The 22802-nt window shown below is 42.0% G+C and overlaps 1 protein-coding gene and 1 long non-coding RNA gene across 3 annotated transcripts; one reads left to right on the top strand and one right to left on the bottom strand.

Annotated features, from left to right (window-relative positions):
• Window positions 1-781: 781 nt before the first annotated feature.
• On the bottom strand, window positions 782-13406 carry LOC124265313 (protein unc-93 homolog A-like). Of its 2 annotated transcripts, none has more exons than XM_046700104.1 (4): window positions 13064-13406; window positions 4923-5855; window positions 2084-2351; window positions 782-1477 (listed from the first exon to the last, which is right to left on the bottom strand). In XM_046700104.1, the coding sequence occupies exons 2-4, from the start codon at window positions 5832-5834 to the stop codon at window positions 1215-1217; spliced, it is 1443 nt and encodes a 480-aa protein (XP_046556060.1). In that variant the 5' UTR covers window positions 5835-5855; window positions 13064-13406; the 3' UTR covers window positions 782-1214. The 2 variants fall into 2 exon arrangements, with proteins under 2 accessions (XP_046556060.1, XP_046556061.1); XM_046700105.1 differs by lacking the exon at window positions 13064-13406 and adding an exon at window positions 9356-9770.
• On the top strand, window positions 4261-21480 carry LOC124265315. The gene is made up of 4 exons (XR_006895409.1): window positions 4261-4361; window positions 6150-6154; window positions 7907-7913; window positions 21470-21480. It is a non-coding gene; the product is annotated as an uncharacterized LOC124265315 (long non-coding RNA).
• Window positions 21481-22802: the final 1322 nt, after the last annotated feature.

The following is a 22802-nucleotide window of genomic DNA, read 5'->3' as shown; positions in this document are numbered from 1 at the left end:
GACAATTACGTAGATTGGTGGTCATGATGTCGATCACTGGATTGTCTGGTCCAGACTTGATTATTTACCGACCGGCGCCATATAGTTGGAATATTGCGGAGTGCGGCATAAAACAACAAACAAACGTGAATTTGTTCCTGAAAAAGATCAGCATGATCTGTGTGCTACAATACTGTAGTCACTCGTATCAAGTACAGTACAACCACATTAAACGCTGGGTCCATTTTTAATCACCCGTTCTATCCACAGATAACAAATATGTTGAAAACATCTCGAATAATTTACAACAACGTTTACATCATGTAACATCGTTTCAACGTTTATATCATGCAACATCGTTACAACAAAACTGACATCAGCTGACTATGACTCGGTTCATGTTCGAGATCATTAAATGAATCCATTCATATTTTCCTAACAAAATAGATGAAGAGACGCTCCAAAATGTTAGTTGTGACCTACCCGTATCATTGCAGGACGAGATTTGTAGGACAGACAAACGCGAGTCGTGACATATATATAGAAACAAATCAGAACAGTTCCCCAACTCTCCTCCCTTCCAAGAAAAAAAGAAATCAACAAGTAAAGAAATAAAATAAATAGACATGAAGACGACGATACACAATCTTCTATCCTCTCCCTTTCCCCGCCTTCCCGATACACACCCGTGAAGATCCGTCTTAGAATTGATCTTCAGTAACCCATGCTTGTCGTAAGAGGCTATTAACGGGATCGGGTGGTCAGGCTCGCTGAGTGGGTTGACACATGTCATCGTGTCCCAATAGCGTAGATCGATGCTCATGCTGTTGATCACTGGATTGTCTGGTCCGGACTCGATTTTTTTCAGACCGCCGTCATTCAGCTGGAATATTGCTTAGTGGGGCGATAAACATCATCCAAATCTTCCCGACACACACACACATAGCACCCCACCCTTGATAAATAGACACAATTTTGTCTGAAGCTCCAGGTCTAAACTCCAAGTCTCCAGGAAAACGTCCTTTTCATGCAAATTTGGAAATGTTACTAAATGTAATGTCTTGGGTGTTTTTTTCGCAGGTTCAAGGAATTTTGTCTCACAATTTAATTTTTCGAAGTATAACAAACTGCATACTGTCTATTTATGAATTTCTTTGGGCTTTTTATAAAACCGTGCCAGTGTAATGCTATCCAATAAGGCTGTTAACTTCATACCAAACTTCATGTATTCCCTGTTAGGAAAATTCTAAACTTGAATTTGAGTTATTTGCCCGTGAGCTCGCTTTTCGTGCTTCACGCTTTTGTCGTAGGAAAAGGATTTCTGCGAGGAAGTATCCCAGACTTCCGAGCGCGAACAGCGCAAGACACACGTACAGCTTGGCGCGCACGCACAACGCACCGCCGTAGGCGAAGGTGATCGTGAAACCGATGGCGTTCCATGTGTGGAAGTTGGCGAATGCTGCTTCCTGTTTCTCGGGGAACATCAGTCCAACCAGAGCTGTGGAAGAAATTGAGTAAGATTTTATTACGTATTATTATTTTATTCCAGCAATATATTTAACACTAATAAGGTCTCCGACAAACCCATGCCTATGTCATCTGGGTCTGGAACCAGGAACCACGAGGAGTACTTAAACCAAAAGCACATCACCATTCTGTTTGTTGTTAAACCGCACTCAGTAATATTCCAGCTATATGACGGGGGTCTCTGAATAATCGAGTCTGGACCAGACAATCCAGTGATTGACATTACTAGCATCGGCCTACGCATCTGAGATACGATGAAATACATCAACCAAGTCTGCCAGCCTAACCGCCCGGGTTCGTTAGTCTCCTCTGACCCACTCAGCCACCGTTGGGTCTTCATGGACCCGTGAAGATCCGGGTTAGAAATGGTCTTCAGTAACCAATGCTTGTCGTAAAAGGCGACTGACCGGATGTGACACTTGGTTGACACATGTCATCGTATCCCAGTTGCGTAGACCAATGCTCATGCTGTTGATCACTGGATTATCTAGTCCAGACTCGATTATTTACAGACCTAAGCCAAATAGCTGGAATATTGCTGAATGCGGCGTTAAACAAATGAACAAACGAAACTTACTGTTAAACTGTGTGTGGAATATTCCAATAGCTATCCCCCAAAGTGAAGGTATGATGAAAATGGGTCCAATGAAGTCGCTCCTCGGTTTCCACAGAACCAACGTCAGGAGCATAGCGGCGTTGCACACGATGGACGCGCCAAACAACACATATCTCCCGGTGTATTTAGCTGCTTGACTGGTAACTATGGCAACAACAGCAGTGACAACGCCATGACACGCCATCACGTACCCTACCATAGAGACTCCCAGAGAACAACTGATGAATGCCTGAAAAAGCAAATATTAAACGTCAATGCCAGAGATTAACCAGTCTCGATTATCGGCCAGAACGATTCCATTTGGCGTTTAAGGCAAAATAGAGGTGAACAAGCTTAGCATTACGCTGCCTTTAGCAATACATGTATTCCAGCAATATCACGGCGGGGGACACCAGAAATGGGCTTTACACATTGTACCCATATGGGGAATCGAACCTGGGTCTTAGGCGTGACAAGCGAACGCTTAACCACTAGGCTACCCCGCGGACCCAAAGTAGAGGTGAACGTTGTATAAATAGTTAAATGAAAATCGGTAGATTCGGTTCACTATTCAATCGGTTCTGATAAATTCTGGAAAAGCGATACATCATCTGTAGACCATAGCGTTATTACGGTATTTTGAGCAATGGTCCAGCAACAGGGGTTCCTCTATTACCGCTTATAACAATAGTCCAGAAATATCACGGCGGGAACACCATAAATGGGTTTCCACTTCGTATCCATGTAGGGAATCGAGCCCGAGCCTTTGGCATGACGAGCCACTAGGCTACCCTTCCACCCATGTCGTGTCTTAAAGTATAGTACCTGGACATTTCTCACAAAAAAATGCATAAATAATTTTTGGTGCTCATAATAATAGTGGACGTATTATTAGACGTCAGAATTGGTCTTGGGCGAGCCATGTTTGTCGTAGGAGTGAGTGAGTATTGTTTTACGCCGCTTTTAGCAATATTCCTGCAATATCACGGCGGGGGACACCAGAAATGGGCTTCACGTGTTGTACCCATGTGGGGAATCGAACCCGGGTCTTCGGTGTGACGAGCGGACGCCTTAACCACTAGGTTACCCCACCCCGCTTGTCGTAAGACGCGACTAAAGGGACCGGGTGGTCAGGCGGCGTTATAACTCTAACAAAGCATTTGACCTAGACAATTTGACATGGTCGTTGTACCCAGTTCATTCGTCATGCACTTGCTTTGAATTGAGGAGTGGCTTAATTTGCATCCCAGGAAGTAGGTCAGGTTATCCACAGTTGACACAATGGTGACTCTTCTTTGTAGTTTAGTTCTTACTGCAAGACACCCCCTTTTACAAAGATAATATTTGAATCAAAACTTCGTGTTCAAATGCATCTGTAATTTTGGGACAAGCTGTCGACTTCGTGGACCTATTATTGAACTCGAATATCGTGCACAATACGATAACACTCACTCGCTCACTCACTCACTGAGTTTGGTTTTACGCCGCTTTTAGCAATATCCCAGCAACATCACGGCGGGGGAACACCAGACATGGGCTTCACACAGTGTACCCGTGTGGGGATTCGAACCTGGGTCTTAGGCGTGACGAGCCAATGCTTTGACCTCTGGGCTACCCCACCGCCCCCTCACTCACTGAAAAAGCAGTTAACTAAATCTCATAGACATGAATGAAGAGATGCCGAGAAAATGGTAATTTGCTGTCCTCAGTTGCGTGTCGAACATGTACCAGGAATGTGTAATTCACTCTGTATCCTCGTTTACCTGCACCTGACATGAAACACTCCAGGCTTTCCACGGGACGATGAGGTGGCATAGTGGGTAAAGCGTTAGCTCGTCACGGAATAGACCCGGGTTCGATTCCACACATGGGTACAATGTGCGAATCCCATTCACTCACGACTACACCCCTAAGGGACATTGATGAAACCCACTCCCTATCTAATGCAGTGCTTTAGTAATTCGCGCTTTTCTGCTAACCAGACACTGCTAAATTGTAGGACTGGCTTTCGATATAGATCACAGAGATCGATAATTGGTAATCAACTTTGAGCAAAATGCAATAGGAAGTTTTATGCATGGATTACTAACAAACCAGCGTCCTTAACATAATTTAGAAGCAGCCCATGAATAAAATACTATCTCACAAGAATTTCTGTACGATAGTATCGAGGACACTATTTTCATATTGATAATCATTCATATTTTTCCTATCGACGGTATTTCCGATTATCGATCTTTTTAGCCAGCACTACTAAACTGTGCTGAGGACAAGTGAATGACCTCTGACTCACCGATTCACGGAGATATGACCGGATTACTTTTCTGAACCAGGGGCACTTTCCACTAAACGACCCGAGCACAATAGTGACCGTTACTCCCACACTTTGAGATAAACAGTCGAGATTTGTAAGATTACTTTCTGAAACATGGCCTATATCTCACGGCCTCAAGTTGGTTACAAATTCGAATTGATTAAACAATCTGACAGAGAACGTAAAATTGTGAATTGTTTGTCTCGTCCATAGGAGTACTAGACAGACACACTGACTCACACAGGATTTCCATTAGTCCTCGTAAGTCAAACACGGATTTCTAAGTGAGTGAGTGAGTATAGTTTTACGATGCACAATCCAGTGATCAATAACATGAGCATCGATCTACGCAGTTGGGATACGATGACATGTTTCAGCCAATTTAGCGAGTCTGACCACCCGATCCCGTTAGACGCCTCTTACGACAAGCATGGGATACTGAAGATCAATTCTAACGAGAAGATGAATTCCTGATCTTCACGAGTCGAATTTCTGAGATTGTTTTACCTTCGTGTAGTCTGCAAAGAGAATGCCCTGGCTCATGGCTGACGACAAGAAGAAGATGACAAGTAGGAGCAGCTTAGGATCCGACAAGGCCGTAAACCACGACAACAGCGTCCGCCCAATACCCGGGGGCTGTTCGGTACTGTCTTCCGGGGTCGAAGTCTTTTTAAACTGGGGCAGGAAAAACAGTGTGAGGACCAACGCAATGACGTCACACGCCAGAAAAATTCCGAGGAGAGTGTACACTATGTGTGGTTCCGGTTCAGCGAGGTCCGTTGTTGTGTTACCGGAAGTGGGGCAGTCGTCTGCTCCACAAATCTGGGTCACGTTGTCGGACTGTGTGAGAGAACCTTGTTTGAGCACGAGGGATGAAATGAGGTTACCGGTCACCTGCGTGCATTCGTAACACATAAAGAACACGCCGTTCAGTTTGGATAAAACAGCATGAAGTTTCTCTCCTGAAATCTTAGACAGGCGCATCCCGCTAGCGGTGATGTATAATCCCTGGGATGTCCACATCGGCCCGGCTGAGGCCCCGACAACAATTGACGCTGGGATGAGGGTGGCCCATGTGGGGTAGAAGTTGCAGGCTGTGTACACACAGTGACACGCCCACGCCACCACCAGGCTCCATTTGGGTCCCACCAGCTTGATAAAGGACGGGGTCAGGATTCCGGACAGGATGACCGTCCCGTACAGACATGCCAGCGACACTACTCCCAGTCCCTGTTCCTGGTTCAGACTGCTCTGCAGACTCTGTAGAGCTAGGTAAGCAGTATACGCCGACATGAACGATGCCGACACCACCAGCGTTTCCCGCCATGACGACCAGAAACTTTCTCCTCCAGGTGGTTCTTCTCGGGTTGCGAGGTCATGGTTTGTGTTTTTGGAGAGGAGAATTCCGTCTTCATTCATATCTCTGTTGAAACGTCACGCCTGAAACAAAAAATATGTAAACACAAATTAGAGTGAGTGAGTGAGTTTGATTTTACGCCGCTTTTAGCAATATTCCAGCAATATCACGGCGGGGGACACCAGAAATGAGCTTCACACATTTTGCCCATGTGGGGAATCGAACCCGGGTCTTCGGCGTGACGAGCGAACGCTTTAACCACTAGGCTACCCCACCGCCCAAACACAAATTAGAAAAAACAATTGAACGTCGATTGTGCCATACCAAATAACGTTAAAAGATGGTACTTCATTTAATATGACCTGCCTGACGCTAAGGACTGGTCGGCACGGAGTCAGCATGCATGGTTTGGGTGAAGTATCCATACACAAACCCGTGAAGATCCAGTTTAGATTCGTCCCCCATTACCCAAAAATAAGATCAGACCCTAGAAAATACGGGATGGAATGGTCTTCATCGGCCCGTGTTGGCGTAAGAAGCGAAACCAATGAAGAGCCGGGATAGATTTGTCTTCAGCAACCCATGCCTGTCGTAAAAGGCGACAAAAGGGGTCGGGTGCTTAGGCCCGTTAACACATGTCATCGTATCCCAATTGAGTAGATCGATACTCATGATATTGAGCACTGGATTGTCGGGTCCAGACTGGATTATTTACAGACCGCCGCCACATGCCTGGAATATTGCGTGGGAGGCGTCAAACAAACGGTATATGTTCCACATGTTTTGTTTGAGTGGGATAAAAACAGATTAGTCAGGCCAGTAATAGTTCTAGAAATACGACACGTTCGTTTAACTATTTAAGTGCACCATCCTTGAACGCGACATTCAACGAAAGATAGTTGTAGCCATGTGACCTACAGGATATTTGCTAAATTAACGTTGAAAAATACAGCTTACTTTAGGTCTCTGCGTCGCAGATTAAACAGGACATGAACTCGTCTATCATAAACCTAGGTTTACAATGAGTACAAATAATATTTGTATAATCTGTGTCTTAGCTCTTCCTAAAATGTTGTATTTTCAAAGGATGTAAAGATAAACTTAACTTACAGAGGCTTATAGAAGAATTTGATCATTTATTGTCAAATATTTCGCAGGTTTAATCGTAGAAGCATTTAATGGAAGCACAATGTGAACGAAAGTGCCGATCTAATACTTTCTGTCCAACATTGAATAACGTATCAACGAGACTTTGTTAAAAGGTGTAAGCAAATGGTAATTGATACCTAACAACCTCGAGATATAATGCACTGGACGACCGAGGATGAGTCACACCTGTGCACATCTGTTACCTCTGGCGACGAAGGGTGCATGAAGTTTGTTTCAACACGAACATTAAACACAATCCGGGAAGCTCCACACGCAAGTTTCCGGCTAACGTTGACATTTATCTGAATATTTTTTTAAAAACAGTACCTTATCTCTACTTGCAGATTTACATAGTAAATGTTCGTGGCAGCATATTGCAACACGTCACGTTCTACATATGCATACAAAATATATATTACTCCAATTTTTAAAGATATTGATATTTTTGCCACATGCAAATCGATTCTCATCATGTCAACTATATTAAAAATATGAATATTAGTTGCATACAAATTGAACGTGGTACTAGGTACGCACGTGGCAGACGCAGGACTTCAAATTTGTTTGCGCTGCGTTGTCGAGTATTTTAACTTTTAATATGTCTCTTATCGAATTCTGTTCATTGGAGATAATAATGTTTACAAACGTGTGCGGAATATTAATGTCATAGAGACGTGTTTATCAGGTGTGTCATAATAGTGAGGTTACAGTGATCGAAATTGTGCTTGATTTGTGTGCCATTGCACGGTACATATTGAAATGGCACGGATGAAATATTTCAGTGCCCTGGCGGCACACCTAATTAAATTATTACAAATAAAACCCACCATGATTCATTTAATGGAAAATGGAATAAATTTGTCATTTTCATTGAAAACCAGATGAAAATATTTATTGGTACACTGAATTTCAGAGCTTAACATGGGCGTGGCCATTATGAATTCCACGGCCCATGACAGGAAATCCGTTTTGGATGATAACATAGTTTGTGGGTTGGGTTATCCGTTATGGGCCCAGGAAAAATGATAGTGTTCAGGAAATCCTGCTCTCAAGTGTACAGGTTTACATGATGTTTACGGATTCATTAAACCATAAATTGAAATTGCATGATTGTTCCGATGTTTCAAGTCTGGATCATCAGAAGGGAGGGCACATTTATTTTTACAAAGACACACCTAAATTATCGGTCTTGTGTCCTATATGGCAGTTCTATCCCTCGTGTATACGTACCTCTATCAGTCATATTCAAGCTGTATGAGGACGGGCTGTTAATAGTTAGGTATGGGACATCTGGACAGGCAGACATGTGGTTGATATTATGACCACCGGTCGACACGTCCAGTCTCAGCATACAGCACTACTCGGCGCGTATATTATCATTCGTGAATATCAGTCGAAGCCAATTTCACATTGTTTGTCTCTTGCCGCACTCCGCAATATTCCGAGTGAATGTGCGAGAGAGAGAGTGAGTGCGAGAGAGGGGGAGGAAGGAGAATGAGAGGGAGAGAGAGAATTAGAGAGAGAGAGAGAGTCGTGAATATCAGTCGAAGCCAATCTCACATTGTTTGTCTGTTGCCGCACTCCGCAATATTCCGAGTGAGTGTGCGAGAGAGAGAGAGGAGGATCGAGAGAAAGAGAGAGGGGAGGATGAGAGAGAAAGAGGGGGGGGGGGGGGGTCGAGAGGGAGAGAGACAGTCGTGAATATCACTCGAAGTCAATCTGTCGCCGCACTCGTCAATATTCCGAGAGAGAGAGACAGAGGGTGAGAGAGAGAGAGACGGCGGGTGAGTGAGAGAGATGGCGGTATGGATATGATAAAGTCTGGACCAAATAACCCACTGACTGACATTATGAGCATCCATCCACGCACATGGGAAGCGACCACACTCAAGCAAGTCACGGAGTCTGACCACCCGTTTCATATTGGGCGTCTAAGAGCATCTATGCCCATATCCACCAGGTGTTGACCGCCTCCGTGGTGTAGTGGTTAGAGCGTCCGCCCGGAGAGCGGAAGGTCGCGGGTTCGATCCCCGACTGCATCATACCAAAAGACGTTAAAATATGGTACTTGTTGGTACCTGCCTGGCGCTCGGCATTAATGGGTACAGCAAGGACTGGTCGGCTCGGAGTCAGTATAATGTGTCTGAGTGGGGTATCCATGCTTCACTGCGGCATGGTATCTCCGTGAGCTAGCACTATAAAACCAGCTTAAGTCTGGGCTAGTACAAGCAGCCCCCACATACACACGCATGCACATCGTCATATGAGCGAAATATTCTCAAGCACGACGTTAAACCCAATTTCACCTCACCTCCACCACGTGTTACAATTATTTGCATTAAACACAACTTCCCCATGTCCAGATAAAACAAGAACGCTACAGTAACACACATTGCACGGAATATCCGCATGCATATGACGGTCAAGTACTCACCTCTATCGTCTACACACATGTTCCTCCGGCTAAAATTACACTACACTGTACTCGCAAATAGAATCCGCCACACACTTCCTTGTGAAGTTTGAATCAATGGCCATCTAGACATGGACTAATCGATCACATTGCCGTGTATCTGAAACACAGACTCGCTATCTCTGTGGCTTACTTTGATTGGCTTATTCAGCGTAAGCTTGCCTGTGTATAACATATGTGACATCGTGTGACATGCTGTGACCCTGCGTGACGTTTCATTCACCAAGAGTCACGTGAATTAGGGCGTACTTGAAATCTCTCATCCAACGAGCGAATGCCCTTTGCGTCGAGTGAAATTCATTCTGTAAAGTTACACGGAAAACATTGCGTCACGAGTTTCCGTGACATGGGTTTTTGTTCATTTTTATATTCCTGAAAGCCGCTCTTACACAATCTAGTAACGACGCACGATCAATCTTACGACGAGACTGGGTTGCTACAGCATTGTTTTTTGTGACTGGACTGTTTGCAGATCGCCGTCATATAGCTGGAATATTGCTGAATAACAGTGACGCTCTCATTGAACGGTCGTCCTGAACCGACACATGAAGGTATTTCTTTATATATTTGTTCACCGGTGGGAAAACTAACACCTGACTTTAATGAGACTGTATAGCTTGAATGAGGCATTGTAACAATCACATGTACGCCCGGTGTCGAAATGATACAATGCCACGCCATAGCAAGCTCCGTATATCAAGTAACGTAGATGAGAATGTCCGGGTGTGTTTTTCGTTTGTTTGCTGCACTCAGTGATATTCCAGCTATGTGGCGGCGGTCTGTAAATAATCGAATCTGTATCCGACAGTCCAATGATCAACATCATGAGCATCGATCTACGCATTTGGGATACAATAACATGTGTCAACCAAGTCAGCGAGCCTGACCACCCGATCCTGTTAGTCGGCTGTTACGACAAGCATGGGTTGCTGGTGACAACAGGTGAGGTGATAAACTCTCCATTCCTTTAACACAATGGCACAAGGGCACATTATTTTTAAGGAATGGATAGTTGGTAAGAGTTCCGCCCCTAATCCCCGCTTGAAATGTCAAAGTGTAAATTGGTGTTATAGTGAAAATAAAAAGGGTAGGGTAGGGTTAGTAATAATAATAATAATAATAATAATAATAATAATAATAATAATAATAATGTGTCCATCTATATAGCGCCAAACTCCACACTGGGTATGCTTATAGCGCTAACAATCAAGGCACAGCACATTATTACCCCGGATAACCCAAGCTGCCTGTTAGGCGTCAGAGCGGATACAAACTTACTAATACTAATACACGGGGGTTACGGCAGTTATCGCCAAAACGTATATATCTAAATTTATTATATTCTTGAGGGTGAAATACTGTAAATATTGGTGAAAATAAAAATGGTATTTTCTCTGAGTAGAATAACATGTCATTTCACTGAGTTGAATACCACTTTTGCCTGGAAATACTTTCTGCTCAAGGGCTAGACTGTAGTTGGGTTGCGTAATAAAATGCAGACTTACTCGCTGTCTCGATCATTTATAAACAATGATCAAAATATAATAAATAGAATATTTTGTTAATGTTGTCAAACAACATGTATATTTCATCTCGCTGCGCCACTCGTGAACATATCAACTTTGTCAGACCACTCGATGAAATATACATGTTATTTGATAACATTAACAAAATATCCTCTATATAATCGGTTAGTGCCCGAGACTCCGGCTGTTGTCCAGACCGCCTCCGTGGTGTAGTGGTTAGAGCGTCCGCCCGGAGAGCGGAAGGTCGCAGGTTCGATCCCCGACCGCGTCATACCAAAAGACGTTAAAATATGGTACTTGTTGGTCCCTGCCTGGCGCTCGGCTTTAATGAATGAATGAGTTTAGTTTTACGCCGCGTTTAGCAATATTCCAGCAATATCACGGCGGGGGACACCAGAAATGGACTTCACACATTGTGCCCATGTGGGGAATCGAACCCGGGTTTTCGGCGTGACGAGCGAACGCCTTAACCACTAGGCTACCCCACCGACCCCCCGGCATTAATGGGTACAATAAGGACTGGTCGGCTCGGAGTCAGTATAATGTGCCTGAGTGGGGTATTCATGCTTCACTGCGGCATGGTATCTCAGTGGGCTAGCACTATAAAACCAGCTTCAGACTGGGCTAGAACAAGCAGCCGCACGTACACATACACACGAATGCACGTCGTCATATGAGCGAAATATTCTCAAGCACGACGTAAAACCCAATTTCACCTCACCTCACCGCTGTTGTCCAACACATAACACGTGTCACTGAAACAACTATTCTCCATCACGTTAGCATCTCTCCGTTCCTTATTCCGCCCCATTAATATAAGATAGGTGAAGTGAAATGGGGTTTCGCGATTACCGACTTGGCGTGTGTGCGTGCGTGCGTTCGTTTCGTCCGGAACTTAAAGTATGTTCCTACAATGATGATACGTTTCTCTTGAACTCCAGTTAACTCTAGAATACAATGCTTCATCACATCACATTTCTTAATTGTTGTTTGTTAGGTTTTTTTACGCATTGATTCCCGGTTAACGTTTAGCCTCAACATTCAGGGGCGTAGCTACCATTATAAAACATAAACCCGGGCTAACACATAATTTTTGCTAAAAAATTATTTTTTAAAATTCTTGCTGAAAATACCTACAAACACGTAATCAGAACAAAAAATATATCAATCAAATTGACTAGAATATTATTTGATAGAAAAAAGCATTACCAATACAGTCACCATGTACAGTAAACATGCATGTTATTCTTCATATCATAAATCTGAAAGGCGTCTTTCCTTCAGTGATTATTGTTTTCCATCGACATGTTTGTGAATGTTTTTGTTACTATCTAAATATAAAGCTTTGTAACCTATCTGGCTTACACGAAAAAATCTACCCGTTAAAATCCGGGTTAGAATTGATCTTCAGTAACCCATGCTCGTCGTAAGAGGTGACTAACGGGATCGGACTCGCTGACTTGGTTGACACATGTCATCGTATCCCAATTGCGTACATCGACGTTCATGCTGTTGATCTCTGGATTGTCTGGTCAAGATCCGATTTTTTACAGACCGCCACCATATTACTGGCATATAGCTTGAATATTGCTGAGTGCGGCGTAAAACTAAACTCACTCCCTCACTACACGAAAACATCGGCTTGATACGCGCCTGACATGGGAATTAACACGTAACAACGTGGACACCCCATTCAGTCACAATAAACTGACTCCGAGCCGTCTAGTCCTTGTTTTACCCTCTTTATACCAAGACTAGGCGGGGTAACACTCACTGACTGACTGAATTTGGTTTTACGCCGCTTTAAGCATTATTCCAGCAACATCACGGCGGGGGACACCAGAAATGGGCTTCACAAATTGTACCCATGTGGGGATTCGAACCCGGGTCTTCGGCGTGACGAGCCAACGCTTTAACCACTAGACTACCCCACCGCCCCTAGACGGGGTAACAACAATTACCATCATTTTAACATGTTTCAGTATGACCTGGCGTGGGACTCTAACTTCCGACATTTCACCAGCGGGACAGACGGTCTATCTACTCGACCACTGTGGTCATTTATAACAGAACAGGCATGCTATCATTCTTAGATGTCGAAAGTTACTTCTCAATCATTACATCTCACTGGCTTTATACTCACTGCGTGAAACGCTGCTGTCCCGGTTGTTTTTCACACTCAGGCCGTTATCACTGTGCAGTTAGAAGGGGCTTCATGGTAAATAAATCGTATTTTATCCTCTACGACCCGTCTCCAATGACGCGTTAAGTTCAAAGGTGACCTGCATAAAGCGGGTGTATCGTGAATGAATCGATACCAACGCTAAAACATGCCGTATAGTGTATTCTTTGGATCAATCAGCATGACTCGGCGATTCTCGTTTACGCATAGTCATTGCACTTTTAGGAACAGGATGGGTTCAAAGACGTTCGTGACGAGTATTCAATCGGAACGCACCCATCCACACATGTCGATTCAACCGGTGCAGCTTCCACGCAGAATGTTCAGAGTCCGTGCTGCACGTGGGACTCGCGTCTCGCGCTGGTCTGGAGACAGGACGCGTCACGCTCCAGTCAGCAATTGACATGCTGCTGAAATGTATTCACAAATCGCGGTAACCCAGTGAACGATTTTCCACTGCCAACACTCGTGTAAATTTGATGGGGTACATTAATATGTCGGGTCTACTTGACCCGAACTAACAAACCACTCCATAACGAATTATTTAGGAAAGGAGAACCATTTTGTTGTCAAGAAACACGTATATATTAACGTTAAGTGCTGAACAAAAATGTCCCGTGCGCCATGAAATGATGAAGTATCCATACAACGATAACTGCTGGCGTTGTCAAAGATTGCGAGGTTATAAGAGGGTGCTCCGCAATCCCCAAATCCTGAATCCCGATAGAATCCAATAATTATTTTCCCCAAATATTACATTAATCACAAAAATACTCGAGAAAACGTTCTACTTGTTGTAACATTACTGAAAATGACATCGAGAAAAAATACATAATGAAGGATTTTATTGTGTTTATGGGAATCACGAACACCGAATACCATTTGTTTTCACGCTCATTGAGCACAACTGAATAATTAATCCTTTTCAACAAAAATTACAAAGGATATGGAAAAGGTGCGCTATGTTGTAAATTACTTAAACCATAATCGATAAAACTTATGATAAAAAAAAAGAATTATTTTCCGTGCATCATTATATTCATAAAAATGTTAAACCTACTTTCAAATCACCATGTTATTTGCGCCCCGCATACCACACTGTTGAGACTGGATAACACGCAACACATCCCGCTTACCCAAATGGCGACGAAAAGCTTTTATAATGCAGATTCGGAACGTAAATGATGAATACAAACACACAGTGAGGGAAATGGAACGATTAAAAATTAGAAGGTAGCATTATGAAATTGATGTAGCCAAACCAGGACTTAGGTACTGTCTGAAGCAGAAATGCATTAATTTGTTTTTTCGTACAATTGTAAGGGGGTGGTGGGGTAGTCTAGTGGTTGTAGCGTTCGCTCGTCACGCCAAAGACCCGGGTTCGATTCTCCACATGGGTACCATGTGTGAAGCCTATTGCTGGTGTCCCCCGCCGTGATATTGCTGGAATATTGCTAAAAGCGGTGTAAAATCTCCCTCCTTCACTCACTCACTACAGTTCTAAGCGTTTCTTTAGCAGCCATTATATATCTTCTTAACACAGATATTGCTGCATGTGGTTCGGAAAGGATAGGCCAACAAGGAGAAAATGACGATTAACATGAAAACAAATGCTGTCAGTCACAGTTGTATAGAAGGTAAAGAGACCTACGTAAATACCTCGAGTTATCCAAGGTTCCACAAAACCTCAAACTGACGAGTGAAGTAGGAATACGCAGGTACCAAGCGTATAGTTCGAGACAACCGCAAATTTGACACATAAGATTTTTTAGACACAGCGGTCTCTGACTCTAGGGCTAATGTTTGAATGTCAATTATTGAAAAAGGTCAAAGAACAATACTAAAATTATTCTAAAATAAAAGTTGTAATATTATATAAATTTGATGATGAGGGAAATTAGATAAATATATTTTCATTGTCACTGATTTAACTTACTCGTGAATACCACAAAGTCACAAATGAAAATATAGAAACTCCCTTGTAAAGCATGAAAAAGACATAACCACAAAGCAAACACCATTTTAAAGTCATGAAAACAACCGTTATTTTATATTTCTATCCACCTGTTACATTGAAATTGCCACGATCCTAAAAAGGTATGTTGATAACTGTTTTATTCCGACCCACCGTCCAAATTATACAGTCTTGCCTCGACATGATCTTAAATATCTCATGGTTCGCGTTAGGAATGTAGTACACTTCAAGCACCTGATCCCACATTAATTACGAGTGTTTGTCAAACAAACACCCTTAAGTGAAGCAAACCCTTAGAAAACACTAAAGCCCTCTTGGTGGAACCGGTTATGGCTGGTCTTTGAGATATGTGCTCAATATTCTTTGTTTTACTGCATCGGGGATTGCCAAGGGTTACCCCAGTTTCATGACAATATGTCTTTGTTCGTGTCTGGTGCAACCACACAAACATTAATCATTCGATCAACACATATTGTTTTTTGTTTCAGTTAGAAGCTGCCAAATCACAGTACGTTTAGTGTAAAGAAGGGTTGATGGGGTAGCTTGGTGGTTAAAGCGTTCGCTTGTCACACCCAAGACCCGGGTTCGATTCCCGACATGGGCACAATGTGTGAAGTCCATTTCTGGTGTCACCCACCGTGATATTGCTGGAATATTGCTACAAGCGGCATAAAACCCAACTCACTCACTCACACCGAAGAAGAGGTTCGACTCCCCACATGGGTGCAGATCCGGGTTTAAGGTGGTCGTACGCTACACGCGTGTCGTACGTGGTGTCCAATGGGATGAGGTGGCCCGGCTCGCTGTCCTGATTAATGCATGTCATAGATTGGTGCTCATGATGTCAATCACTTGATTATCTGGTGCAGACACGAATATCTGCGACTGCTTTCATATAGAAGAAATATTGCAGCGTGCGGTGTTAAAGAACAAGCAAAAGGAACGAACACATGAGTACAACATGTGATGCCCATTACTGGTACCCCTTGGAATTGCTGGAATACATTCAGTGTAAAACCATACCATGTGTAGAAGGTGCCTGTATGACCCAGTCCTTCACTTCGGGATGACACGGTATAATGCGACCGCTATACTGCTCAAAGCTCATTAAAAATAGTATCGTATAAAACGAACCAACATGACTTATAAATGTAAGTGGGAAGGTAATGTACTAGGAAACTAGGAACATAAGATCCAGACAAGGATTTGTCCAGATGCCAACGACTACGACTATATTCCTGACAAATCCAGACCAAGAAACAGAATCAGGGATTTGATTTGATTGGATGGTTGTTAATGCCGCACTCAGCAAAATTTCAGCTACATGGCTGCGGTCTGTAAATAATCGAGTCTGGATCAGCCAACCAGTGATAAGCATCATAAGCATGGATCTACGCAATTGGGAAAGGATGAGTGAGTGAGTTGGGTTTTACGCCGCTTTTAGCAATATTCCAGCAATATCACGACGAGGGACACCACAAATGGGCTTCTCACATTCTGCCCATGTGGGGAATCGAATCCGGGTCTTCGGCGTGAGAAGAGAAACGCTAATAACCACTAGGCTACCCCAACGCCCGAGAAACGATGACATGTGTCAACCAAGTCAACGAGCCTGACCATCCGAACCCGTTAGTCGCCTCTTCGACAAGCATGGGTTACTGAAGACCAATTCTAACCCGGATCTTCACGGGTCAATGGGGATTCGAACTTTCATTAAGAATGGCGCTTCGGAAGTACATTACGTGATAACAGCACGAGCATATGAATTATTTTAAAACCTTTAATGTGAATACCATGTCCTCAGTCATCAACGGTATTAATTAGTGTTGGGAATTGGTTAAAATCTCATAATTGATGATTGGTTCATTACTACCGATCAATCATCGAAAATAATTGGTTATCATCATTTATGAAATTTGTTAATGCACATGAAAATAAGGAAAACAAACCATGTGATTCTTTTGGGTTTTTTTTTTGGCAAAATTTCATATCTTTAAAGGATGACTAGTATGTTAGGAACATAAATTTCTTGGAATCTTTAAGATAAATTCAATCATGACTTGAAACGAGCTTGTAGTGCTTAAAAAATATAACAGACAAAACCAACCATGTGAAAAATATTGTTAATGAAAACAAGTCTTCCAGAATTGTTTGTGTTCGATTATGAGAAATTATCATCGATTGCTTGGTCGTTTAGTCACTACGACCAATCTTCGATTATTTCAATTAATCGGACCACCACTAGTATTAATATGCCAAGATGTGTTCCCGACCACTCTGTCTTGTGTTGGAAACTGTGTGTGCCTGTGGGTAAATATGTGAATAATGATGATGCTATAGGTAGTGGCAGTGAGTGCGATAGCGGTAGATTTGAGTGTAAACAATATGTTGGTAGAAAGGTTACAGCATCTTTTTATCTTCAAGGGGATGAGGTTTCGAGTCAGGTTAATGAGGGTTATTATTAAACTTGAATCACAACTTAACGCTCAGCATGATGTTAATTCAGTTTATTCAGAATTTCTAAGTTTTATGTACGCAGAATTAGACAAAGTTGCAGTAGGTAAGCCTAAGAGTAATAATTCAAGCAGTTGTAAATCCATGTATAACCCTTATTGGTCTTCAGAACTAGTGTTGGGAATTGTTTAAAATTTAATAATTGATGATTGGTCCATTACAACCGATCAATCATCGAAAATAATTTGTTAGCGTCATTTATCAAATGTTCCTGTTATTTTTGTTAATGCACAATAAAATAAAGAAAAAAACATGTATTAATTTGTTTGTTTTTTTGCAAATTGCATAAAGTCCATTTTTGCAAATTTTGCATATTTAAATGATGATTAGTATGTTAGGAACACATATTTCCTGGATTCTTTAAGATAAATTCAATCATGACTTGGAACGAGCTTGTACATGTAGTGCTTATGAAATGTAAATTTATTGAGACAGACAAAACCAGCCTTGTGAAAAAATAATGTTAATGCAAACAAGTGTTCCAAGATTGGTCGTGTTCGATTATAAGAAAACATGTTCGATTGCTTGGTCGTTTAGTTCCTGCGACCAATCTTCGATTATTTCAATTAATCGGACCACCACTATTCAGAACTACAACTTCAATAGGATAAGGTCAGGGTCTCAGAAAGGGCGTGGTTGTGCTGCAAACCTTCTGTTAAGAGGAAAGGTCTTAAACATGTATTTGTATCTGAAAGGAAAATCTTTGATGAGCAGGTAAGAAGGGATAAGTGTCTGTTTCAGCTAGAGGAACAACAACGGTTGCTAGATAAACATGCAGATAGGGACTCTCGAAGTTTCTGGAGGACTATTGGTAGAATAGGTATTTCTAGTGATAGACTTAATAGCATCCCTTAGCAGGTAGTGAGTGATGGCGAGGTGTACACGGATAGAGCAACTGTTCTTGGTAGATGGCAGGATGATTTTCCTTCTCTATTGCAGATGCTGATTATCCTTCTTTTAACACCGCTCACCTACAACATGTCAACAGTGAAATGGACAAGGGTCACGTGCGTACTAGGCGTGGAATGGCAGCAGGTCCAGACTGTTTACCAGCAGAGGCATTAAAAAATAAATTCTGTATTAAAATCCTGCATAACATTTTTAGATTTGTTTCAAGTTTAACACTGTCCCCGACATTTGGCGTCATAGCTTTCTCAGTCCAATCAAGAAACCTGATTCTGATCCACGTGATCAACTTGGATACCGGGGCATTTCCTTGTTGTCTGTCCCCTATAAGATCTATTCGGACATTCTGAACGTTAGATGTGTTAGTTGGTTGTAAAGGAATAGTTTCTTAGTGGAAAAACAAAATGGCTTCCGTTCGGGTCGAGGGACGCAAGAAAATATACATGGTTTGTATTCAGTCCTTAAAAAAAAAGAATAATAAGAAACAGTCTACCTTTGCTTGTTTTATTGATGTCATGAAGGCCTTTGATAAAGTTAACAGGTTTAGGGTATAACTAACTATATTTGGGAATTACTAGGAAATTTCTGCATGCAGTTCTGGAAGGGTTAATAACGAATACAAACATGCTTGTGAAATTCAATCTGGAGTCCGCCAAGGATGCACATTATGTCTGACGTTATTCTCAGTGTATATTAACGATCTTGCGCCTGAAATTAAAATCTTAGGATCTGGCATTGACATAGATGGAGTTACGGTGAGTCTTCTCCTTTATGCTGACGATATTGCCTTGATAGCCCCGGTGAGTTTTCACTACAGAGACTGTTAGATGTTGTGTCTGATTGGTGCTCCAGGTGGTGTATGTTGGCAAATATTAAGAAAACTAAAGTTGTTCACTATCGTCCCTCTTCTATTGCCAGGTCAAGTTTTACATTCAATATTGGCTGTAATGTTTTGGAATATAACTCTGCCTATAAGTGTAACATATGTATGTCTGGCCAACAGAGGCCTTAGCATTATCAACATTACCAGTTGTAGGTTTGCAGTATGTACTAATGGGGAGATCACTCCAGTTGAACTTCCTGTACAAGAGCATGTGCTCATCTAAGCTGGTTCCCGGCTCCCTTTGTGCGCACTAACGTTCGACAAAGCTAGGAGCCGGTTTAGGCTGCCATTTAAAACGCTCTGCTCGTTTGTTTGACGTCACATCAGAAAATATGAATTTGAAAAAGAAGTTTCCAGAAAATAAGAACTATTTATATTTTCAAAGGTCTTTCAAGCGCCTGCATGACCGATTTTTGAAAACGATACAAAATGTGTTTTGGACGTCTTCCGATGAAGGACAGCGCGGCCGTCTAAAAATACCACCCAATGGAAAATGACATAACATTGTCAATGTTGGCTTTTCGTAGGCCTTCTCGGCGATCGTCTCTTTGGCCTGTACCGGCTCGTATATTGCGATATGCGAGACGGGGCTCAGCTTAGTGCTCATCAGCACCAACCATTGTTCATCCTAATTAAAGCTTTCTAACTCGAAGCTTCACTTTGTAACTTCTTTGCAATAAGTATCTTGGAATTTGGCTACAGGAAAATCTGGATTTAATCTTTACAGCTATAGAGATAGCAAAATCGGCCAGTCGTGCCCTTGGAGTAATAGGAATGTATATCAAATTTAAGTCAGTAGGTGGTATGGCTAACAATGTTTATAATACTCTGTATAATAATTTAGTTCAGCGTATATTGACCTATGGCGCTGCCATATGGGGCACAAAGCAGTTTAGTCGCATTAACGCAGTGCAAAACCATGCCTGCAGATATTTCTTGGGAGTCGGTTGTAAAACACCTAATTTAGCAGTCAGAGGAGAGATGAGGTGGATCAGTCCCTTCTGTAAGCATAAAATGGAAATACATGTACTTAGGTTTTGGTGTAAACTGAATTGTATGGCGGACTCTAGATTGTCAAGTGTCAATATACAATGGTCTCGACAGTTTAACAGATCTTGGCTTAATTCTGTCTATGGCTTACTTTCTAAATTACAGCTTCCATGACATCTATAACACGACAGGGCTTGATGTTAAATGATCTTGTGAGTGGATTCAATCTCTTGACGAACAAGAATTGTATAGAGAATGATGGAACGATCGTGGACAGTTGAATGGAAATATACTACGAACGTACAGACATTTCAAAAGTTCTCTGGTGGCTGAACCGTATGTTACTCAGTTAATTCCCAGATCCCATCGCAGTGCTCTGGCTAAGCTGCGCTGTAGTTCTCTCCCCATAGAAGTTGAACGTTGCAGGTTCACTCGACCTAAGACACCGGTTATGGAAGTTCTGTGACTCCCACTCAGTAGGGATGAGATTCATTTTTGATCAGTTGCCCATTCTATTCAGATTTGCATTACATGGAGTTAAATCAGCTATAGACTCTCCTTTGTCGCTGTTGTCTGCCGTTTAGCAGACTGTGCAAACACACACAACATTTGTTAAACATCTTGCCGCTCTTGTCTACTGCATGTACAGGAGGAGACTAAATATCTCTTAGGACGGGGTTGGGGTGGGTGGGTGGGTGATGGTTGTGAGTGTGGGTTGGTGTGAGGATAGAAGGGTGGGTGTGTGGGTGTGTGGGGAGTTTGACGCATGCATGAATGTACTTATGTGTGCAAGAATTGTGATGTATGTGCAATCTACATTTTTATTTATCTTAAATGTTTCACAGTGATATATACATGTGTCTCATAGGCCAAAAGGTCGGATGCTATGTAAACGTTTTAATCGTGTCATTATGTACCGCATATTAGCATGTGACACAATAATAAAATATTTTTCTTCTTTTCTTCGAGGTCCATGGGGATTCGAACCAACGACCCCAGATTCCTGACAGGCGTCAAGCACGCAACCCTGCATGGTGACTTGCGGCACCCTAGACGAATGTGACATCCGGGCCCCTTGTGGGAAGAAGAGCAACGCCAGAACATTTACAAATGATCATAATAAATTTTATTGAAATCAAAACAAAGAACGTACAAAATCTACCTGACCATAACAATTGTATACCGGGTAGAAAAATCAGGTTTATAATTTTATGAAATGGTGTCGATCAACAAATATATCACCTTACATATTTACGTTCCTTAACTTTGTTTGCTCAGTATTAATTTTGTGGCCATTTTGCCAAAATGTTTACAAAACTGCGAATACGCATTTTCAAGATGTACAGGAATGTGCACCAACGCCTGAACATTTAGAAATAATCATAATTTTATTGAAATTATACAAAACTGCGAACACGCATTTTCAAGGCGTACGAGTATAATACCTTCAGGTATTGTTGTGTTTAGTTGATTTGACGAGCAATAATTAATATGTTTTGGACTTAAAAGTATACAAAAACCTGAACTAATAATCAATAATCATCCCAGGTGATTGTGGTTGATGCATGTCATCGTACAATAACGATGCTCACGATATCAATCACTTGCTTGTTAAATCCTAAACGATTAGCTGGAATTTCGAAATAGAATTTATTCCAAAGCAACCTATACTTATTGCAAGAACCGGGCGACTTAACATAACGGGTGGTTCGACTATGGTGTACTAACATTGATAGCCTGGGTACAATCTGCGAAGCCCATTTCCGGTGTCCCAGGCCGTAATATTGCTGCAATATTGCTAAAAGCGGCGTAAGACTAAACTCACTCACATTGATAGCATGGTAACCTACCGGCGTGAATCGATGCCGCAACATCGATCCCCGGATTGTCTGGTTCAGAAAAAGATCATTAAAAGGAGCGCCGTCGTATTGTCTAGAGCAATTAACACACACACAAACAAACAAACAAGACAGTACTATAAATACAGACAGACAGACATTTTAATTTCAGTCTCACCTCACATAAAATACATATATAAATATATTTATAAAATATAGCACATAAGGGAGCCACCCTTGCAAGGGTTATGAGAGACTAATGTATTAATACATTATAAATACTAAATAATAAATCATATAGGTACATACAGTGTATTCCAAAGCAACTAGAATTAGTAATGTCATAAACGCCGCACAAAATTGTACATACATATGACCCCCATCCCGTCTCAACATTAAACTGTGAACAATCAGAGAAACTAATGTTTGTTTTCGTTTTATGAACACAAAACGTATTCTACTAAAGGTTACGGAACAATAATCTTTTGATGGGAAGACGTTAGTGTTTGATTATTGTAAATATTTGCATTGTAAACATTATATTATGATTTAGGTACTGTCTCTCTTGACAGAATTCTCTTTATACGTGCCAGA

This window comes from Haliotis rubra, unplaced genomic scaffold, assembly GCF_003918875.1.
Source record: "Haliotis rubra isolate DU_JTF1 unplaced genomic scaffold, ASM391887v1 Scf970, whole genome shotgun sequence".
Lineage (NCBI taxonomy): Eukaryota > Metazoa > Mollusca > Gastropoda > Lepetellida > Haliotidae > Haliotis > Haliotis rubra.
The sequence above is the reverse complement of the archived record's forward strand: the minus strand, read 5'-3'. Positions and strand labels throughout refer to the sequence as shown.

Excerpts from the sequence above, each read along its gene's own strand:
- LOC124265313 (XM_046700104.1), bottom strand. The coding sequence starts at position 5,834 with ATGAATGAAGACGGAATTCTCCTCTCCAAAAACACAAACCATGACCTC. Across the intron at positions 2,352-4,922 it reads TCTTTGCAGACTACACGAAG|GCATTCATCAGTTGTTCTCT; the intron begins GTAAAACAATCT and ends TTGCTTTTTCAG. Across the intron at positions 1,478-2,083 it reads ATTCCACACACAGTTTAACA|CTCTGGTTGGACTGATGTTC; the intron begins GTAAGTTTCGTT and ends TTTCTTCCACAG.